Genomic DNA, 16464 nt, shown 5'->3' on the forward strand with positions numbered 1-16464 from the left:
AAAATTTAAATTAGTTACGAACAAATGGGAGTTTTTCGCGTACCATGTCGCACTTTTCCTCAGCATTCCTCTGCGTTTTCGGTGGAGGAAAAAGTTTCCTCGTTTTTCCGTTGAATACAATTTTATTGATTGTTTATTTTTATTTCGGTTTTATAAGTTTGGATTTTTATAGCAAATCGTCCGTTTATCACATTTTAAGAGCTTCTCTTATCTAATCGTTCTTCTATTCAGGGAAACAAATCGCAAACTTACTCACTTATACAAAGGTTGGCTTTGGTACATGCTTTCTGCAAATCTCTCGAGGGGTTCACAATGGGAGTAATGACATACTCGGACAAAATTCATAAACTCAGCAGATCGCTGAAAAATGCATTTGCAAAAAACATTATTGCAGTTTAAAGTAAGTTCATTCACACTGGATAGGGACTAATGATTTCTGTGTGTAATAAGGATATCTGCTATCTTTTTTCAATTGAACTAAAGTTTGCCGACACAGGGTGGAAGTAGATCACATCACCCAACCAGCGACTGTTAGATTTTCTGTATAAGTCTGTATTAGAACTTACCAAAACCAGTTAAAGAACTGGGCACTTACGAAATTGTTAGATTCTCATACATAAAATGTTAGCTTACAAACGAATATTGTAAGAAAAGCTTGCAAAACTCTGAGGTCTCAAACATTATTTGCATAAGAAGCTAGCATTTTCGCACATGCCCAGTTCTTTTACAGATTTTGTAGGTTTTTATACAGGATTGATAGAAATTCTAACAATCACCGGTTGAGTGGACCCACTGTACCAACAAAATTGTAGGACCATGATTGTTTATTGATTTGTAAAACATTTCGGTTTCGTTTGAGTTATTGAATTTTACCAAAGCATTTCAATTTTCCATTGTGCTGTTTTTCTTGTTATCATTGATTTCCAACAACTTTCGAGAAAAGGAGTTATATAACACTAATTTGGACCTTTTAGTCGATTAAAAAAAATATTTCCCTATTATATACAACGAACTTATCCCACAATATTGCAGCAATCAGAAATTTGCTATTCACACATGGCCTCATATGTATATCTGCTATTCTCTCGTTCACGCCCTTTTGCTGCACTGTCTTACCTCCGTGCACCACATTTTAACGGCAAATTGTAGGAATACATTCTAATCCGCATCACTTGACTGACCGCCTCTCCAGGCCCTCACGAGAAGTAAGAAATTACTGCCGGTCGAGGCACATAAAAAGAAGCTGCTTTTCGTCTTCCCTCCACGTGGACCCACAAACGAGGATGCTTCATGACGGTGTTGTAGGTGGCTTGCTGCTGGTGGTTGGGCTGGGTCGGGATTTGCGAGCGGAACCGGAGCATTAAAATATCAGAATCCTAGATTTATGTACGACTATTAGCAGCACGTTCAGGCAGATGATCATAAAGCGGAAGCGCAGCTTGAGCGCCAAACTGCTGAGGGCACTCGCGTGGCACAGCAAATCCTCCGGGAACATCTCCAGGAAAGGTAACCGCCGGCCGGTCAGCGGGTCCGTGCAGGTGCTCCGTTTCGCCCGCTGCAAATAGAGGGAGAAATAAAAAGAAAAATGTGTTGTCAGGAGCGGGCATGTACCAGAGTTATTGCGGTTGGTTAAGGAATTGCTAGTTTCGGAAAGTGATGCGGATGGAAACAAAATGCTGCGATATAAATTGTTTCTTGCGATGCAACCTCCTCTGCTGAAGCAGGTGGAAAACTACAAAATCCAATTGAAGTTCTTTGAAAACATTTGATACCTAAACGGTATTCATCAATAGATTTTTTTTTCATTTCTCAACCCTTACGTACTACATATCGGTTTGACTCCAATTCCGAATATGACTCATATTCCGAACACAGACGTTTTAGCACCTTGAATTAATTTTTCATCGTCAAGATTACAAATGAATTAAAAATCCTGTGAAGTAAATTACAAAAAGTAAGCCAAAATTACCATTACATATTACTAAAATATGAATAAAAGCTGGGCACATACAAAATTAATAGCTTTTAATTAGGGATTGAATCCAAAAGGTAATGCAGAAGTCACTCACTTATCCTTGAAGGAAATCCACTTGAGTTGAGTGATGAATCCCAAAGGAGCTTCAGGAGGAATTCCTGGAGAAACTCTAGGTAGAATTTCTTCAAGAAATCCTGTGAGAATCACCAAGGAGTTCATTCCGAATTTCTGATTTTCCACAGAGATTGATTCTGAAATCCCCCAGGTATTCATTCTAAATTCCCGCAGGTATTCATTCTGTATTCCTCCAGCAGGAATTCCTCCAAGAATTCATTCTGAATTCCTCCAGGAATTCATTCTGAATACCTCCAGGAATTCATTCTGAATTCCTCCAGAAATTCATTCTGAATTCCTCCAGGAATTCATTCTGAATTCCTCCAGGAATTCATTCTGAATTCCTCCAGGAATTCATTCTGAATTCTCCCAGGAATTCATTCTGAATTCTCCCAGGAATTCATTCTGAATTCCCCCAGGAATTCATTCTGAATTCCCCCAGGAATTCATTCTGAATTCCCAGAATTCATTCTGAATTCCCCCAGGAATTCATTCTGAATTCCCAGGAATTCATTCTGAATTCCCCCAGGAATTCATTCTGAATCCCCCAGGAATTCATTCTGAATTTCCCCCGGAATTCATTCTGAGATCCCTCAGGATTTCATTCTGAATTCCCCAGGAATTCATTCTGAAATCCCCCAGGAATTCATTCTGAATTCTTCCAAGAATTCATTCTGAATTCCCAGGAATTCATTCTGAATTCCCCAGGAATTCATTCTGAATTCCCAGAATTCATTCTGAATTCCCAGGAATTCATTCTGAATTCCCCAGGAATTCATTCTGAATTCCCAGGAATTCATTCTGAATTTCCCCAGGAATTCATTCTGAATTTCAGAATTCATTCTGAATTCCCCAGAATTCATTCTGAATTCCCCAGGAATTCATTCTGAATTTCAGGAATTCATTCTGAATTTCAGGAATTCATTCTGAATTTCAGGAATTCATTCTGAATTCCCCAGGAATTCATTCTGAATTCCCCAGGAATTCATTCTGAATTCCCCAGAATTCATTCTGAATTCCCCAGGAATTCATTCTGAATTTCCAGGAATTCATTCTGAATTCCCCAGGAATTCATTCTGAATTCCCCAGGAATTCATTCTGAATTCCCAGGAATTCATTCTGAATTCCCAGGAATTCATTCTGAATTCCCAGGAATTCATTCTGAATTTCCCCAGGAATTCATTCTGAATTCCCCAGAATTCATTCTGAATTCCCCAGGAATTCATTCTGAATTCCCAGGAATTCATTCTGAATTCCCCAGGAATTCATTCTGAATTCCCCAGGAATTCATTCTGAATTCCCAGGAATTCATTCTGAATTCAGGAATTCATTCTGAATTCCCAGGAATTCATTCTGAATTCCCCAGGAATTCATTCTGAATTCCCCAGGAATTCATTCTGAATTCCCCAGGAATTCATTCTGAATTCCCCAGGAATTCATTCTGAATTCCCCAGGAATTCATTCTGAATTCCCAGGAATTCATTCTGAATTTCAGGAATTCATTCTGAATTCCCCAGGAATTCATTCTGAATTTCCCCAGGAATTCATTCTGAATTTCAGGAATTCATTCTGAATTCCCAGGAATTCATTCTGAATTTCCCCAGGAATTCATTCTGAATTCCCCAGGAATTCATTCTGAATTCCCAGGAATTCATTCTGAATTCCCAGGAATTCATTCTGAATTTCCCAGAATTCATTCTGATTTCCCAGGAATTCATTCTGAATTTCCCAGGAATTCATTCTGAATTTCCCAGGAATTCATTCTGAATTTCCCAGGAATTCATTCTGAATTCCCCAGGAATTCATTCAGAATACCCCCAGGAAATCATTCTGAATTCCCCCAGGAATTCATTCTGAATTTCCCCAGGAATTCATTCTGAATTTACAGGAATTCATTCTGAATTCCCCAGAATTCATTCTGAATTCCCCAGGAATTCATTCTGAATTCCCCAGGAATTCATTCTGAATTCCCCAGGAATTCATTCTGAATTTCCCCAGGAATTCATTCTGAATTCCCGAATTCATTCTGAATTCCCCGGAATTCATTCTGAATTCCCCGAATTCATTCTGAATTCCCTGAATTCATTCTGAATTCCCCAGGAATTCATTCTGAATTCCCCGGAATTCATTCTGAATTCCCCAGAATTCATTCTGAATTCCCAGGAATTCATTCTGAATTCCCCAGGAATCATTCTGAATTCCCCAGGAATTCATTCTGAATTCCCCAGGTCATTCTGAATTCCCACCCGATTTCATTCTGAATTCCCCCCGGAATTCATTCTGAATTCCCCCCGGAATTCATTTTGAATTCCCCCCGGAATTCATTCTGAATTCCCCCCGGAATTCATTCTGAATTCCCCCGAAATTCATTCGGAATTCCCCCGAAATTCATTCGGAATTCCCCCGAAATTCATTCGGAATCCCCCCCGGAATTCATTCTGAATTCCTCCAGGAATTCATTCTGAATTCCTCCAGGAATTCATTCTGAATTCCCCCAGGAATTCATTCTGAATTCCCCCAGGAATTCATTCTGAATTCCCCCAGGAATTCATTCTGAATTCCCCCAGGAATTCATTCTGAATTCCCAAAGGAATTCATTCTGAATTCCCAAAGGAATTCATTCTGAATTCCCCCAGGAATTCATTCTGAATTCCCCCAGGAATTCATTCTGAATTCCCCAGAATTCATTCTGAATTCCCCAGGAATTCATTCTGAATTCCCAGAATTCATTCTGAATTCCCAGAATTCATTCTGAATTCCCAGGAATTCATTCTGAATTTCAGGAATTCATTCTGAATTCCCCAGGAATTCATTCTGAATTTCCAGAATTCATTCTGAATTTCAGGAATTCATTCTGAATTTCAGGAATTCATTCTGAATTCCAGGAATTCATTCTGAATTCCCCAGGAATTCATTCTGAATTCCCAGATTCATTCTGAATTCCCAGATTCATTCTGAATTCCCAGATTCATTCTGAATTTCCCCAGATTCATTCTGAATTCCCACCCGAATTCATTCTGAATTCCCCCCGGAATTCATTCTGAATTCCCCCCGGAATTCATTCTGAATTCCCCCCGGAATTCATTCTGAATTCCCCCCGGAATTCATTCTGAATTCCCCCCGGAATTCATTCTGAATTCCCCCCGGCATTCATTCTGAATTCCCCCCGGCATTCATTCTGAATTCCCCCCGGAATTCATTCTGAATTCCCCCCGGCATTCATTCTGAATTCCCCCCGGCATTCATTCTGAATTCCCCCCGGAATTCATTCTGAATTCCCCCCGGAATTCATTCTGAATTCCCCCCGGAATTCATTCTGAATTCCCCCCGGAATTCATTCTGAATTCCCCCCGGAATTCATTCTGAATTCCTCCCGGAATTCCCCCCGGTATTCATTCTGAATTCCCCCGGAATTCATTTTGAATTCCCCCCGGAATTCATTCTAAATTCCCCCGGAATTAATTCTTAATTCCCCCAGGAATTCATTCTGACTTCCCCGGCCGAAACTCCTTCCAAATATTGGTCATTACCAGGAGCAGCACTCTTGTCTGTGCATCACCAATGTGTTTAATTAACTCTCCTGGTAGTTGGTCAACCCCAAGGGCTTCTTTTTTTTGGCTGGCTAATTTCCTCCTGGATTTCTTGGAAATGCAATGCTGTATTGCCATTCAGGAGCTTTTTTCAGTTCTGCCGCTCCCTTTGAATTACCTCAGGTTTGTTGGTAAGAAAGTTTTCATTTATGCCCTTACACATGTACAGCTGTGGCACGTGGCCCTTACGTAAAGGATTCAATTTCTCATTGAACTTTCGTCAAACGAGACAAAAGGTTGAAAAAAACAAAAGATTGCAATATTTTGTCCTTTTCGACCTTTTTCCTTTTCAACATTTTGTCTTTTTCGACCTTTTGTCTCTTTCGACCTTCTGTCTGTCGACCGTTTGTCCTTTCGACCTTTTGTCTTTCGACCTTTTGTCACAAATTCGAACTTTCGTGCGTTATTACGGCGGAACAGTTGCTACGTTGCTTCATCGTCTCTAAATCATCCTGCTGGTGCATTAATCTCCTAAAATCGTGTTTTATCTGTTCGCCCTCGAACGGTGTTGTAGTAGTCTTCCCCATGCTGCATTCTTAGGGGCAAGCTAGAGTAAACGCGCTTATTCTGGCTTGCCCCTTATCCTCTACTAATGGATCATATTCACCGTCATACCAGTCATTTATTTGACCCGGCGGCCCCGAGCCTAGCGCAGCTGTTGAAGTGCACTGGCGAATCTAATTTCCCTTCAGTCATCTAGAAGAGAACCTACTCGTAGCTGCAGCGCCGGAGTACCGCCGTGTCTGGTCTGTTTAGAGTCCCACCCATCAATAGAACTTGGGCTAGTGCGCTCTAAGCGGCACACGGTCGTATTGGTGGAGTCTGCTTGCGGACACTTACATGCCAGTGCTAACGGTTTTACCAACGCTGATATTAAGTTTGATTATGTGATCAAACTTGTATGGCGGTATATTTGAATCTAGACTTCCACAAGTAGAATAATGATATTGTGAATCCAGTCGGTCACCATTCTGCATAGTGGGACGACCGAATGCATTAAGTATGATCAAATACCGCAGTTTCATTCTCTGCATTGGTATGACTCCCGCATGGAGAATAGTGCTATTACGAATCAGATTGATCAAAACTAGGCATAATGAGACACCGGAATGCTATTACTTACTCATTGATCCTGTGCACCTCCGGTGGTGCAAAGGGGCGATTTGAAAGATCCTGAGCGTTGGCCAGCTATCGCTTTATTCTGTTGCCATGTTAGATTTCGGTCGACTTCTTTTATTTCTATATTGAGGCTCCGCCGCCCTGAACCTTTGGGTCTGCCTCTGCTGCGATGTCCCGCTGGGTCCCAGTCTAATGCTTGTTTACAGATTTCGTTTCCGTCCCACTTCCGATCCCGAATTTCTGTTGCTATCGGCCTCTGGTGACAACGACGATGGAGCTTATTGTTTGAGATCCAGTTGTGAGACCACCAGGCCCGAATTATATACCGCAGGCATCTGTTGATGACCACCTGCAGCCGTTGAGTATTCTCCACTGATACACACCGTGTTTCGCTAGCTTATAACAGCACAGATTTCACATTAGAGTTAAAAATTCGTATTTTGGTGCGTTCACTTATCTGCCTGTTTTTCCAAATATTTCTTAAGCTCGCAAAGGCAGCCCTTGCTTTCTTGATACGTGCGCCTATGTCGATCTTGGTACCGCCGTCTGACACCATTTGGCTACCAAAATATTGGAAGCTTTCAACATTCTCCACTGGTTGCCCGACCACTGTGAAACTGGAAGGAATCACCGTGTTCACATCCAACGATTTGGTATTGTTGACGTTGATTACTTAGCATGCCGAAGAGGAGCGTCGTTGAGTCGTCGGCAAGGTCGTTGAGCTTACTCTGCATATCAGAGCGCCGTTGAGCGAGGAGTGCAACGTCATCAGCCAATTTGAAGTCGTTTATGTGCTCCATGGTTATAGGCTGCCATAATAGCCCGCGGTTGGGTTCACGGTCAATCGCATCTACCAAAATCTCATCGATTACGATGAGGAACAGTAACGGTGATAGAATACATCCTTGCCTCATACCAGCTACGACCCGGATAGGGTCGGACAAGACCCCATTGTGCAGCACTCTACACCTTAAGGCCTCGTACTGTGCCTCGATGAGGCCGATGATTTTCTCAGAAATTCCCTTGCGTCTTAGGGCGCCCAAATATTCTCGTGTTTGAGACGGTCGAAACCTTTTTCGTAGTCAATGAATACCTAGTTAAGGGACTCTTGGAATACGTTGTCCTGCTCCAGAATGATATGGATCGTGACAGTATGGTCCACACAGGATCTTCCGGGACGGAATACGGCCTGCTGCCGCCGGAAAGTCGCATCGATCTTCTCCTGAATCCGGACTAGGATAACTTTTCTTTCTATGCGACATGATTAAGTACCGAAATGGTTTCCTCGCTCTTATGGTAAAACTCCCACAAGAAGAATTGTGTCATTATGGATCAAAAGGCGTGGTGAGATGCACTGTGCCTTAACCAAGAATCGAAGTTACTTTCTTTACGTTGGTGGGACGCCCGCAAGGCGAATACTGTTATTGTGGATTGAAATTATCACAATGCGTTTTTGATGAGACGCCAAATGAATTTTAAAATTTAGGTAATGTTCATTATTCTGGATGGTAGGACGCTCCCAAGAAGAACAGCATTATTGTAGCTCAGATTGATAACAATCCAGCGTCGAAGGAAGGTAAAACAGTACAAGTGTTGTGGACACCCGCAATTTGATCGAATATGAAAGTATGTTCTTCTGTTTGTGGAATTTGTTTGTGGAGTGCCCAAAAGACACACAGAAAAATGGCCTTAATAATGTAGTATTTGTGCAGTAAATGTTAGAGGCAAGTTGAAGAAATTATTTTGAAGAACGGAATATGGATGGAGATTCTTTGGCTTGTCATTCGTAGTGATGCGCTTTATATTTATTGTTGGTATAATCAGAAACCTTAAAAGCTAATTCAGTAGATGTATCTTAGTCAACCTGTCGAATTAAAGGTTATAATCATGAAGAAATGCGATTCCTCTAATATAGCTTTTTTTTGGGAAAGAATGTTCATTGGCAATGAACAAAGGATAATTCTCTAAAGCAACAGCGGTTTATAGCAGTTTTTGAGCTCTTAGTATCTTTGTGTGACTTTTTTTTAAATCTTGTGTGTCCCAAAGTATTATATTAAACTTGCCTAATTCCCAAATATAGAAAAATTCAGAGTAAAGCATGTGTGGATTCACAGATTTTTTTAAAGCAAGGAGATGAGTGGTATGTGCCAGTCTAATATAGAGATCAGTCTAATAGTCAGTTGCTTAGATGGAAAGTGACTCCGAATAATGTCATTTGACTGAAAGCGACATACGGCCGAACGTCGTTTGGCTTAGCACCTAGCATATTATTGAACCGAAAATGCCGTTTGGCTGTCTCACATCTCACTTCTCCCTTCTCACAATGAAAAGTCGGTTTTTGGTCAATTAGTTTCGGCCAAACTGCTCTTTCTGTTAAACAACCTTTTCGGCCAAACGGCAATTCCGACAAAAAGCGTATTCGGCAACCAACTTTTGTAGCCAATGACCTGTTCGGCTAAAAAAATTTCGGCCGACTTTCTCGCCTGCTTTTTGAAAACTTCGAATGTCCAGCTTTGCTTTGTTTACATCCTTTTTCGATTATTACAAAGTCATACTAATATTTACATCGGAAAACATATTTTAAGCTCTTTTTAGTGGAATGTATTCAACCGTTTAAAACGAGTTTAGTACTTTCCATTTAATTCCACTACGTTTTGTTATCTTTGAAGATACGTATTTCGACCGCAACTGTGTGGTCGTCTTCAGTGTCAAGTCTCGATATACGTCGTTTCAAAAAATCATGATATAAATGGCCTACGACCTGATGAATTTCGGCCAAACGGCCCTTTCCCGCCTTCATGATTTTTTTTAAAGAAACCCATGCCAATTTATTTTCCCCTAATTCCTCTTGAATGGCTCCATTTTCAATCTTACCTACTTACAGTAATTAATTTAAAGCTTTTCGCAAGGTTATATATTGTGTGGCAAGTACCTATAATGGATTTCTAGATTAGTCATCCTACACGCCTTTGATCTCAATGTTAACGGGAAAACTTAACATCCATTTGGGAATAAACCCTTAAAAAACTCCTATATTTTCAATACACAATTAAAAAAGCGAAAATTATAAATCATTTTTTTTTTCCTTTCTTTATTTGGTAGGCACTCTGTGTTACTTAACCGCTACTGTGCCGACATCTACTGTGGTATTCTGCAGCCAGAATCCGCAGAATCCACACAGAATCTATTTTTAGATTTCTCCATTATTCATTGTTGTTGTCGTTGCTGGTCCATCTCATCGTGAGTCCATTGTGTCCATTTTGTCCATGTCGTGCATCCAATGATCGTTGCATTGTTCGATTGCCATTTATCCGGGTAACGTTGGAGGAAGGCCTCCGAGAAGAACAAATTGTCAGTCGTCATCAGGCAGCCGTGAGGTTAAGGCGCGCACCCCAATACGCCAACGCATAGGCTGCACATCTGGTGACAGACGAGGGTTTTGGTGGAGAAGCTGGGAATCGAACCCATGACCATTCGCTTGTAAGGCGGACGTGTAGCCAACTACGCTACGGGACCCCCCATAATAAATCAATATAAAGCGTAAATTGAGCATTTACCTAATAATGACTCCCTCCATAGAAATACTTATTGTTTATCGGAGAACTCCCCGATATTATTGCTATTTTATTTGTTCACGAAAATTCCTCCATTTTATTGATAAATTGATTTTCATATGCAGGTATATTATTGAGATATATTTCTAGAAATATATTAATTATCTTTCCATTCTTACATGATTGAAGTCGTTTCAAGCCGTGTCACTTGTTGCTCACAATCACATAACTTCGAATCAGAACCATCAAAGCCAAACTCCAGATGCCGTGCTACTTTCAAACCTGACAGGCATCAAGCGAGTCCCATTTCCCCCACCCACCGACCGGCAGACGAAACCATCGTCAAATTTAGCTCTCATAGACCGTCATAAACAGCTTATAATGTGACATTCGTTTGCCATTTTATTGTCGGGAAATTCCAGTCTCACCATCCTCGAACATTTTCGCTGTCACATTAGCTCTTTCCGCTCCCTAATTTGTCAGACGTCGTCTTCGTCGTCGTCGGCATTGAAGGAGGGCCGTGTGACATTTCCAAGCCTTGGCCTTAACGAAACACCAGAAGCAAAGTTCCGGAACGACTGGTTCCATTTTCCGATTGGTTTCTATCGTGCTGCTTCGCGTGTGTATCCCCGCCAAATGTTGAGACAAAAAGTTTTCTAGAAATTGGAAAATGATACAACAATAGGTTTGATGTCACGCATTTGGGCACCCACGGATATCCCTCGCCAGACGGTAGCGATTTTGCCTGCTCGTGGAATCACATTGTTAGCAGCGGTACTTAAATCGGACGACGATTGTCATTATCTGAATTACGCGTGTCTTTGCTTTGACGTTTTCTTCGAGAGGTCTTTTCATTCAACGTTGAGTTTACTGTGACATTGAAACTCTGGAAAATGTAGGCCGATTAAAGAGGGGATAATTAGAAGCTTTATGGCGCCTACCAATGACAACAATCTTGGAGGAAAAAAAGTGGCGTCTAAACGATTCATTTAATAGGCTTACGTATAGAAGAAGACATTCATGGAGGTAGCTAGGAATGATTTCTTCATCATTTCCAACTCCTAATTTCCTGAAAATATTATCTTTTGTGGCCTATTTTTGACTTTATTTTTGAGACGTAATGAAAAATTCGTTGGCGCTGCTAAATCAGTAAACTGAAAAAGTCAGTTCCTCAAAAATGTAGGTAACAAAAACGCCGTAATTTCCTGTGAATGAAATTCATTGCTTTTACCGAAGTTCCAGCTGAAAATTTCCTAAACCGAATCCGCAACCAGGATAATATTGTACTCACGCATCGTCCTACATAGGATACGCCCGTGAATAAAGTCATAAATGTTTTGCTCTTCTGTTCACAACTTACGGTGACTAAAAGAAGGAAAGCTTCACCCGAATCGTAGGAAGTGATGAAAGTGCTAGGCGAGGCTAAAGAACACCTGAGGTTAAACGTTAAAGCTATTATTAAGTTCTTCATTATGTGGTATATTGAAGCGAGGAAGTGAAACGATGTCGACGGATTAGTGAAATCATTTTATGGGCCGTCTAATTGCTCTCCCGCTGCTGGTACGGATGTCAGCAGCTGCCGGTAATGATGAAATTTACATCCTCCGTGCGATGAAAATTGGAGAAAATATCGATTTTGCATTTTAGTTGCGTGGAAAGACGATCGTTGGAATTGGCGAACAATGAGTTGCAAATTTTTGATTGGGCTGGTAATTCGACTGGAAGACGGATTTATTCGAAATTAATAGAATTATTCTCAGAATCATCAGTTGAGTTTTTACCATGCCATTAAATTCATTCTTTAAAGATCTTCATCATATATCAAAACAATTATTACGCTTCTTTTGAAGTAATCAGCCACATAATTAATCAACCTAAAAAGGATTTAAAAATATTTTCCAATTTTCAACATATAAAGTTTGTGTCATCACAGAACTTGTAGCGTAAGTTTTCCTGAAATACTTTGTCAAGGACGTCAATTGCGTACTTCCTAGAAAGCTTTAAATAATCTTCAGGATTAAAAACGTTATAATAGTTTAAAAGATTTTTGGCCCTCATATCTCTATATATATATGTATATATATATAAAAATGGGTTTGCATTTCCTTCGAGGGCTGAACGAACGGGCTGACCGATTTGCAACATTTTCTCACAAATCGATTCAGCTTCGGTTCTGCTGTGTTAATATATGAAGAATGACAGATATTTGCTTTGGGATAATTTGAACAAAACGAAAATGCGAAAAGCTAATGCGTTATGAAGAAATGTAGAAGGATCATGAATAATCCGATCTAGACCGAGGTACTGTAAAAAATGACATTTGAAAAGCAAATGTTCCGAACTTTTGCAATGCAGGGTACCTTTCTGCTAGTTCCTATCATCTTCTTATTTTGAATTCGCTGCGTCGCAGTTCGTTCAATATTGATGATGGCTTCTTCCCTTCCGGTCTTTAGATGATACTTGCCTATTTTCCATTTCGTATACTCTGCCGCTAACCGCAAGTCGAGCACATCTGTGTATGGGCCTCCATATACAGATGTGCTCGACTTGCGGTTAGCGGCAGTACTGCAGGCAATCAAATCCTTCCACCACATAAAATTGTTCATCACCTCCTGTTTTAATATGCTTTAGCGTTGTGGAAAGAAACAGTTTCTGATGTTTCCCAAGAAGGAGGTAATTGTGTATTTTCCAAAAGGCATTGGAAATACCTTCGACTTCTATCGGCGTGATAATTAAAGATTCTAAAAACGAATCTCAAGAATCTCTGGAGATATTTCTAAAGGAATTACCGCTAGAAATCCATTTGAATTTCTCAAGTAATTGAAAAATAATTTCCGTAGAGCGAAGTAATTTATGGAAAGTTCTTGATTCTGTGGGAAAAATCTAATGAAATTTCAATGTGAATTTCCGGAGGAATGAAGGGAACTTTCGGAGGAATTCCTGGAGGAAACTTTCGGAGGAATTTTTGGAGGGAAGTTCCGGATGAATTCCTGGAGGGAAGTTCCGGTGGAATTCCTGGAGGGAAGTTATTCCTGGAGGGAACTTCCGGAGAAATTCCTGGAGGAGCTTTCGGATGTATTGCTGGAGAAAGTTCTGGAAGAATTGCTTAAAGAACTTTCAGAGAAATTGCTGGAGGAACTGTTGGAGTAAGAATCCGAGTTCTTCCGGAAGAATCTTTGGATGAACCTCTTCAGAAACTCCTGGGGAATTTCCGGGGGAGCTTTTGGAAGCTTCCGGAAAAATCCGGAGAATTTTTCATGTATGGAAATAGCCCACGACGACTCACGCCGCCTCTGGTGGCTGCCGGCCCAGTGGCCGAAAGTTGTTTGGCCAAATGTACCATTTAGCCAAACAGAACATCAAGCCGAAAGGGTAATTTGGGTGGTCCTGGAGGGAACTTCCGGAGGAATTCCTGGAGGGAACTTCAGGAGGAATTCATGGAAAGAACTTAAGGAGGAATTTTTGGAGGGGAGTTCCGGAGGAATTCCTGGAGAGAAATTCCGAAGGAATTCTTGGAGCAGAGTTCTGAAGGAATTCCTGGAGGGAACTTCTGGAGGAATTCCTGGAGGGAACTTCCGGAAGAATTCCTGGAGGGAACTTTCGGAGGAATTCCTGGAGAGAACTTCAGGAGAAATTCCTGGAGGGAACTTCCGGAGGAATTCCTGGAGGGAACTTCCGGAGGAATTCCTGGAGGGGAACTTTCGGAGCAAACTTTCGGAGGAATTCCTGGAGGAAACTTCCGGAGGTATTCCTGGAAGGAACTTCCGGAGGAAGTCATAGAACACTAGGCCGAAAATCATTTGGTCGAACAGGACATTTAGCTAAATAGGACATTTGGCCGAATAGGACATTTGGCCAAACAGGACATTTGACCACATAGGACATTTGGCCGAATAGGTACCTATTAACCGAACATCATTCCGCGGAATGCCATTTGGCGGAATTCAGTTAGAATAATTGAGGGGGTTAGAAGCAGAGGGGCGTAAGTGACATTTTGGTCAAAATTGGGCTGACTACAGCAAAAAATACTTTGGTTCTCAAGCTTTGCGGCAATATGTTGATATAGGCTGTACGATGTTTATCAAAAATGTGAAAATTCACAGAAAATTAGTAATTTTTTTATCTCCCCTACAATTTGTATGAAGAGAAAAAATATTAAAATAGTGCCATCATGCATGAATATTTTTAGAAAATTCATTTGATTACTTATGTCACTGGTTTCGAACAAAAATAACGTATCTTAAGATATGAAAATTGTTGGTTACGACAATTGTTTGAAAAATTTACTATGAAAACCCAAATTTATTCCTCAGTGGTAATGATGCCTTTCTTGGATCCGAATTGCCTACATTTGGATTTGAAGCATTCGATGAAATATTTCAATAGAAAAAGCTCTAGGGGATCATCCTCTTTTCCGTTTGCAACATTTATTATTCAGAAACATTCCAATCATAGACATATCTTGTTTTTCGTGCATCACATCAAATGTCAATCATGTACCAAAACCCAATTAATTACGGACGGGAAAAGAGGGTGTGTGTGTTATTACAATCTAACTCCCACTGTCTGGCAGTGTCACCAGTGTTGGTAAAATCTCAAAATCTCAAATCTCATCGGCGATTCAAACCATGCGTGAGTCAAATCCCATCAGAATCATGGCCTAGAGATTTGCTCATGATTCTAATCACAATTTGCATCATTGCATGATATTTACGTATTCTTCATTGATGAATGCATTGAATTAACTGTTTTTCGTCTAAAACAACGGCTAATAATTGCACATTTAAACAAAACATACGCCTCGATTGCGTGTTGACGCTTTTTAGAACGAATCATTTTTCGTTGAGTGAGCGAAGCGATGCGATTCTGGCCGAGAAACTCAAGCGCTATTCTCGCCCTACAGAATCGCAGGCGAGTTAGCTTGTGCATGAAACCTCGATGATTCAGATTTGAGTATGATTCTACCAAGACTGAGTGTCACTAGGGAGTAAAATATTCGTGCCACCCTTTTTTTTAATATCATTGCAAGACTTTTGAATCAGGGATCAAGAAGGTGATAACTCTATTCAGTGGCGTAGCCACGGGGGTGGTTTTGGACATAAAACCCCCCCCAGAGACAACACTTTTAGAAGAAATTTTTTTTTTCGAAAAAAAAATGTTCAGAAAACCCCCCCCAGACCAATTTTCTGGCTACGCCACTGACTCTATTGTAACTCATATAGCCCGTTTCAAGAACGTGTGCGTTCCGAAGCTTTTGTCTTGTTTTTCACATTCACATTCACACTTCCTGAATCAAAGTTAAATCCTTCTGATTCAGGCGCGCATTTAATTGGACAAAATATTATTAGGCCGATATAAATATCTTTAATAAGTCTCCCCCCCCCCCCCTTCGGATTGTTTTGCTCAAAAAATAACAATTTGAGGGGGAACAAAAAAAATTGAGTTGAATTTTGAGAATATTGAAAACATTCTTTAACAAATCCGAGGATTTTTTCGAATTTTTTTTTAACATTTTAATATTTATTTATTTTTCTAGCAGACCCGACGAACTTTGTTTCGTCTATAATTGATTTATTCTCTGATTTATTCTCGCTCAATTCAGTAGAAGAAGAAGAAGATTACCCCCTCCTCCTTGACTTTGCGGAGACCAGTAGACCTTGACCATGCCTAAACCATAATTTTCAATAAATATGTGTAACGGCCTTATTAGTTTTTAGTTTGCAAAAAAATGCTCAACATTTTTCCAAAGTCGTTTTTAAATATAAACATGTTTGTGCAATTACATTGCGATGATTGCATTACTAGCAAGGGCATTGGCATTGATAACAATTGATCCCATGATAACCCCTATCTGCATCACTTTTTATACACCATGCACTACATTACGCATTTTTGTTATTTACATTTGTTTCGACCGCGGTCTGTGGTCCGGCTCCATTGTTCTACTTTTTGTGCGAAACACCGCACAAAAAGCAGAGTCCAAAACCCTACCGCACTGAACGGCGACGGCCGAAACGAGATTCTTGCGGACAAGACAAGAGGGTGCTGCCAAAATGATCCGATACCCGATTTTAACGTTCATAACCCAAAGTTTCTATATAATTGACAAATT

At 40.5% G+C, this 16464-nt stretch overlaps 1 protein-coding gene across 1 annotated transcript in view; it reads right to left on the reverse strand.

Moving 5' to 3' along the window:
- Positions 1–794: 794 nt before the first annotated feature.
- LOC134210045 (chaoptin) overlaps positions 795–16464 on the reverse strand; it is a 72220-nt gene continuing 56550 nt past the window's right edge. The window contains exon 4 of the mRNA XM_062686068.1: positions 795–1555. Within this exon, the coding sequence (XP_062542052.1) occupies positions 1361–1555 (195 nt within the window). The 3' untranslated portion in view covers positions 795–1360. The remainder of the gene's footprint in view (positions 1556–16464) is intronic.

Source organism: Armigeres subalbatus, chromosome 2 (genome assembly GCF_024139115.2).
Source record: "Armigeres subalbatus isolate Guangzhou_Male chromosome 2, GZ_Asu_2, whole genome shotgun sequence".
Classification (NCBI taxonomy): Eukaryota; Metazoa; Arthropoda; class Insecta; order Diptera; family Culicidae; genus Armigeres; species Armigeres subalbatus.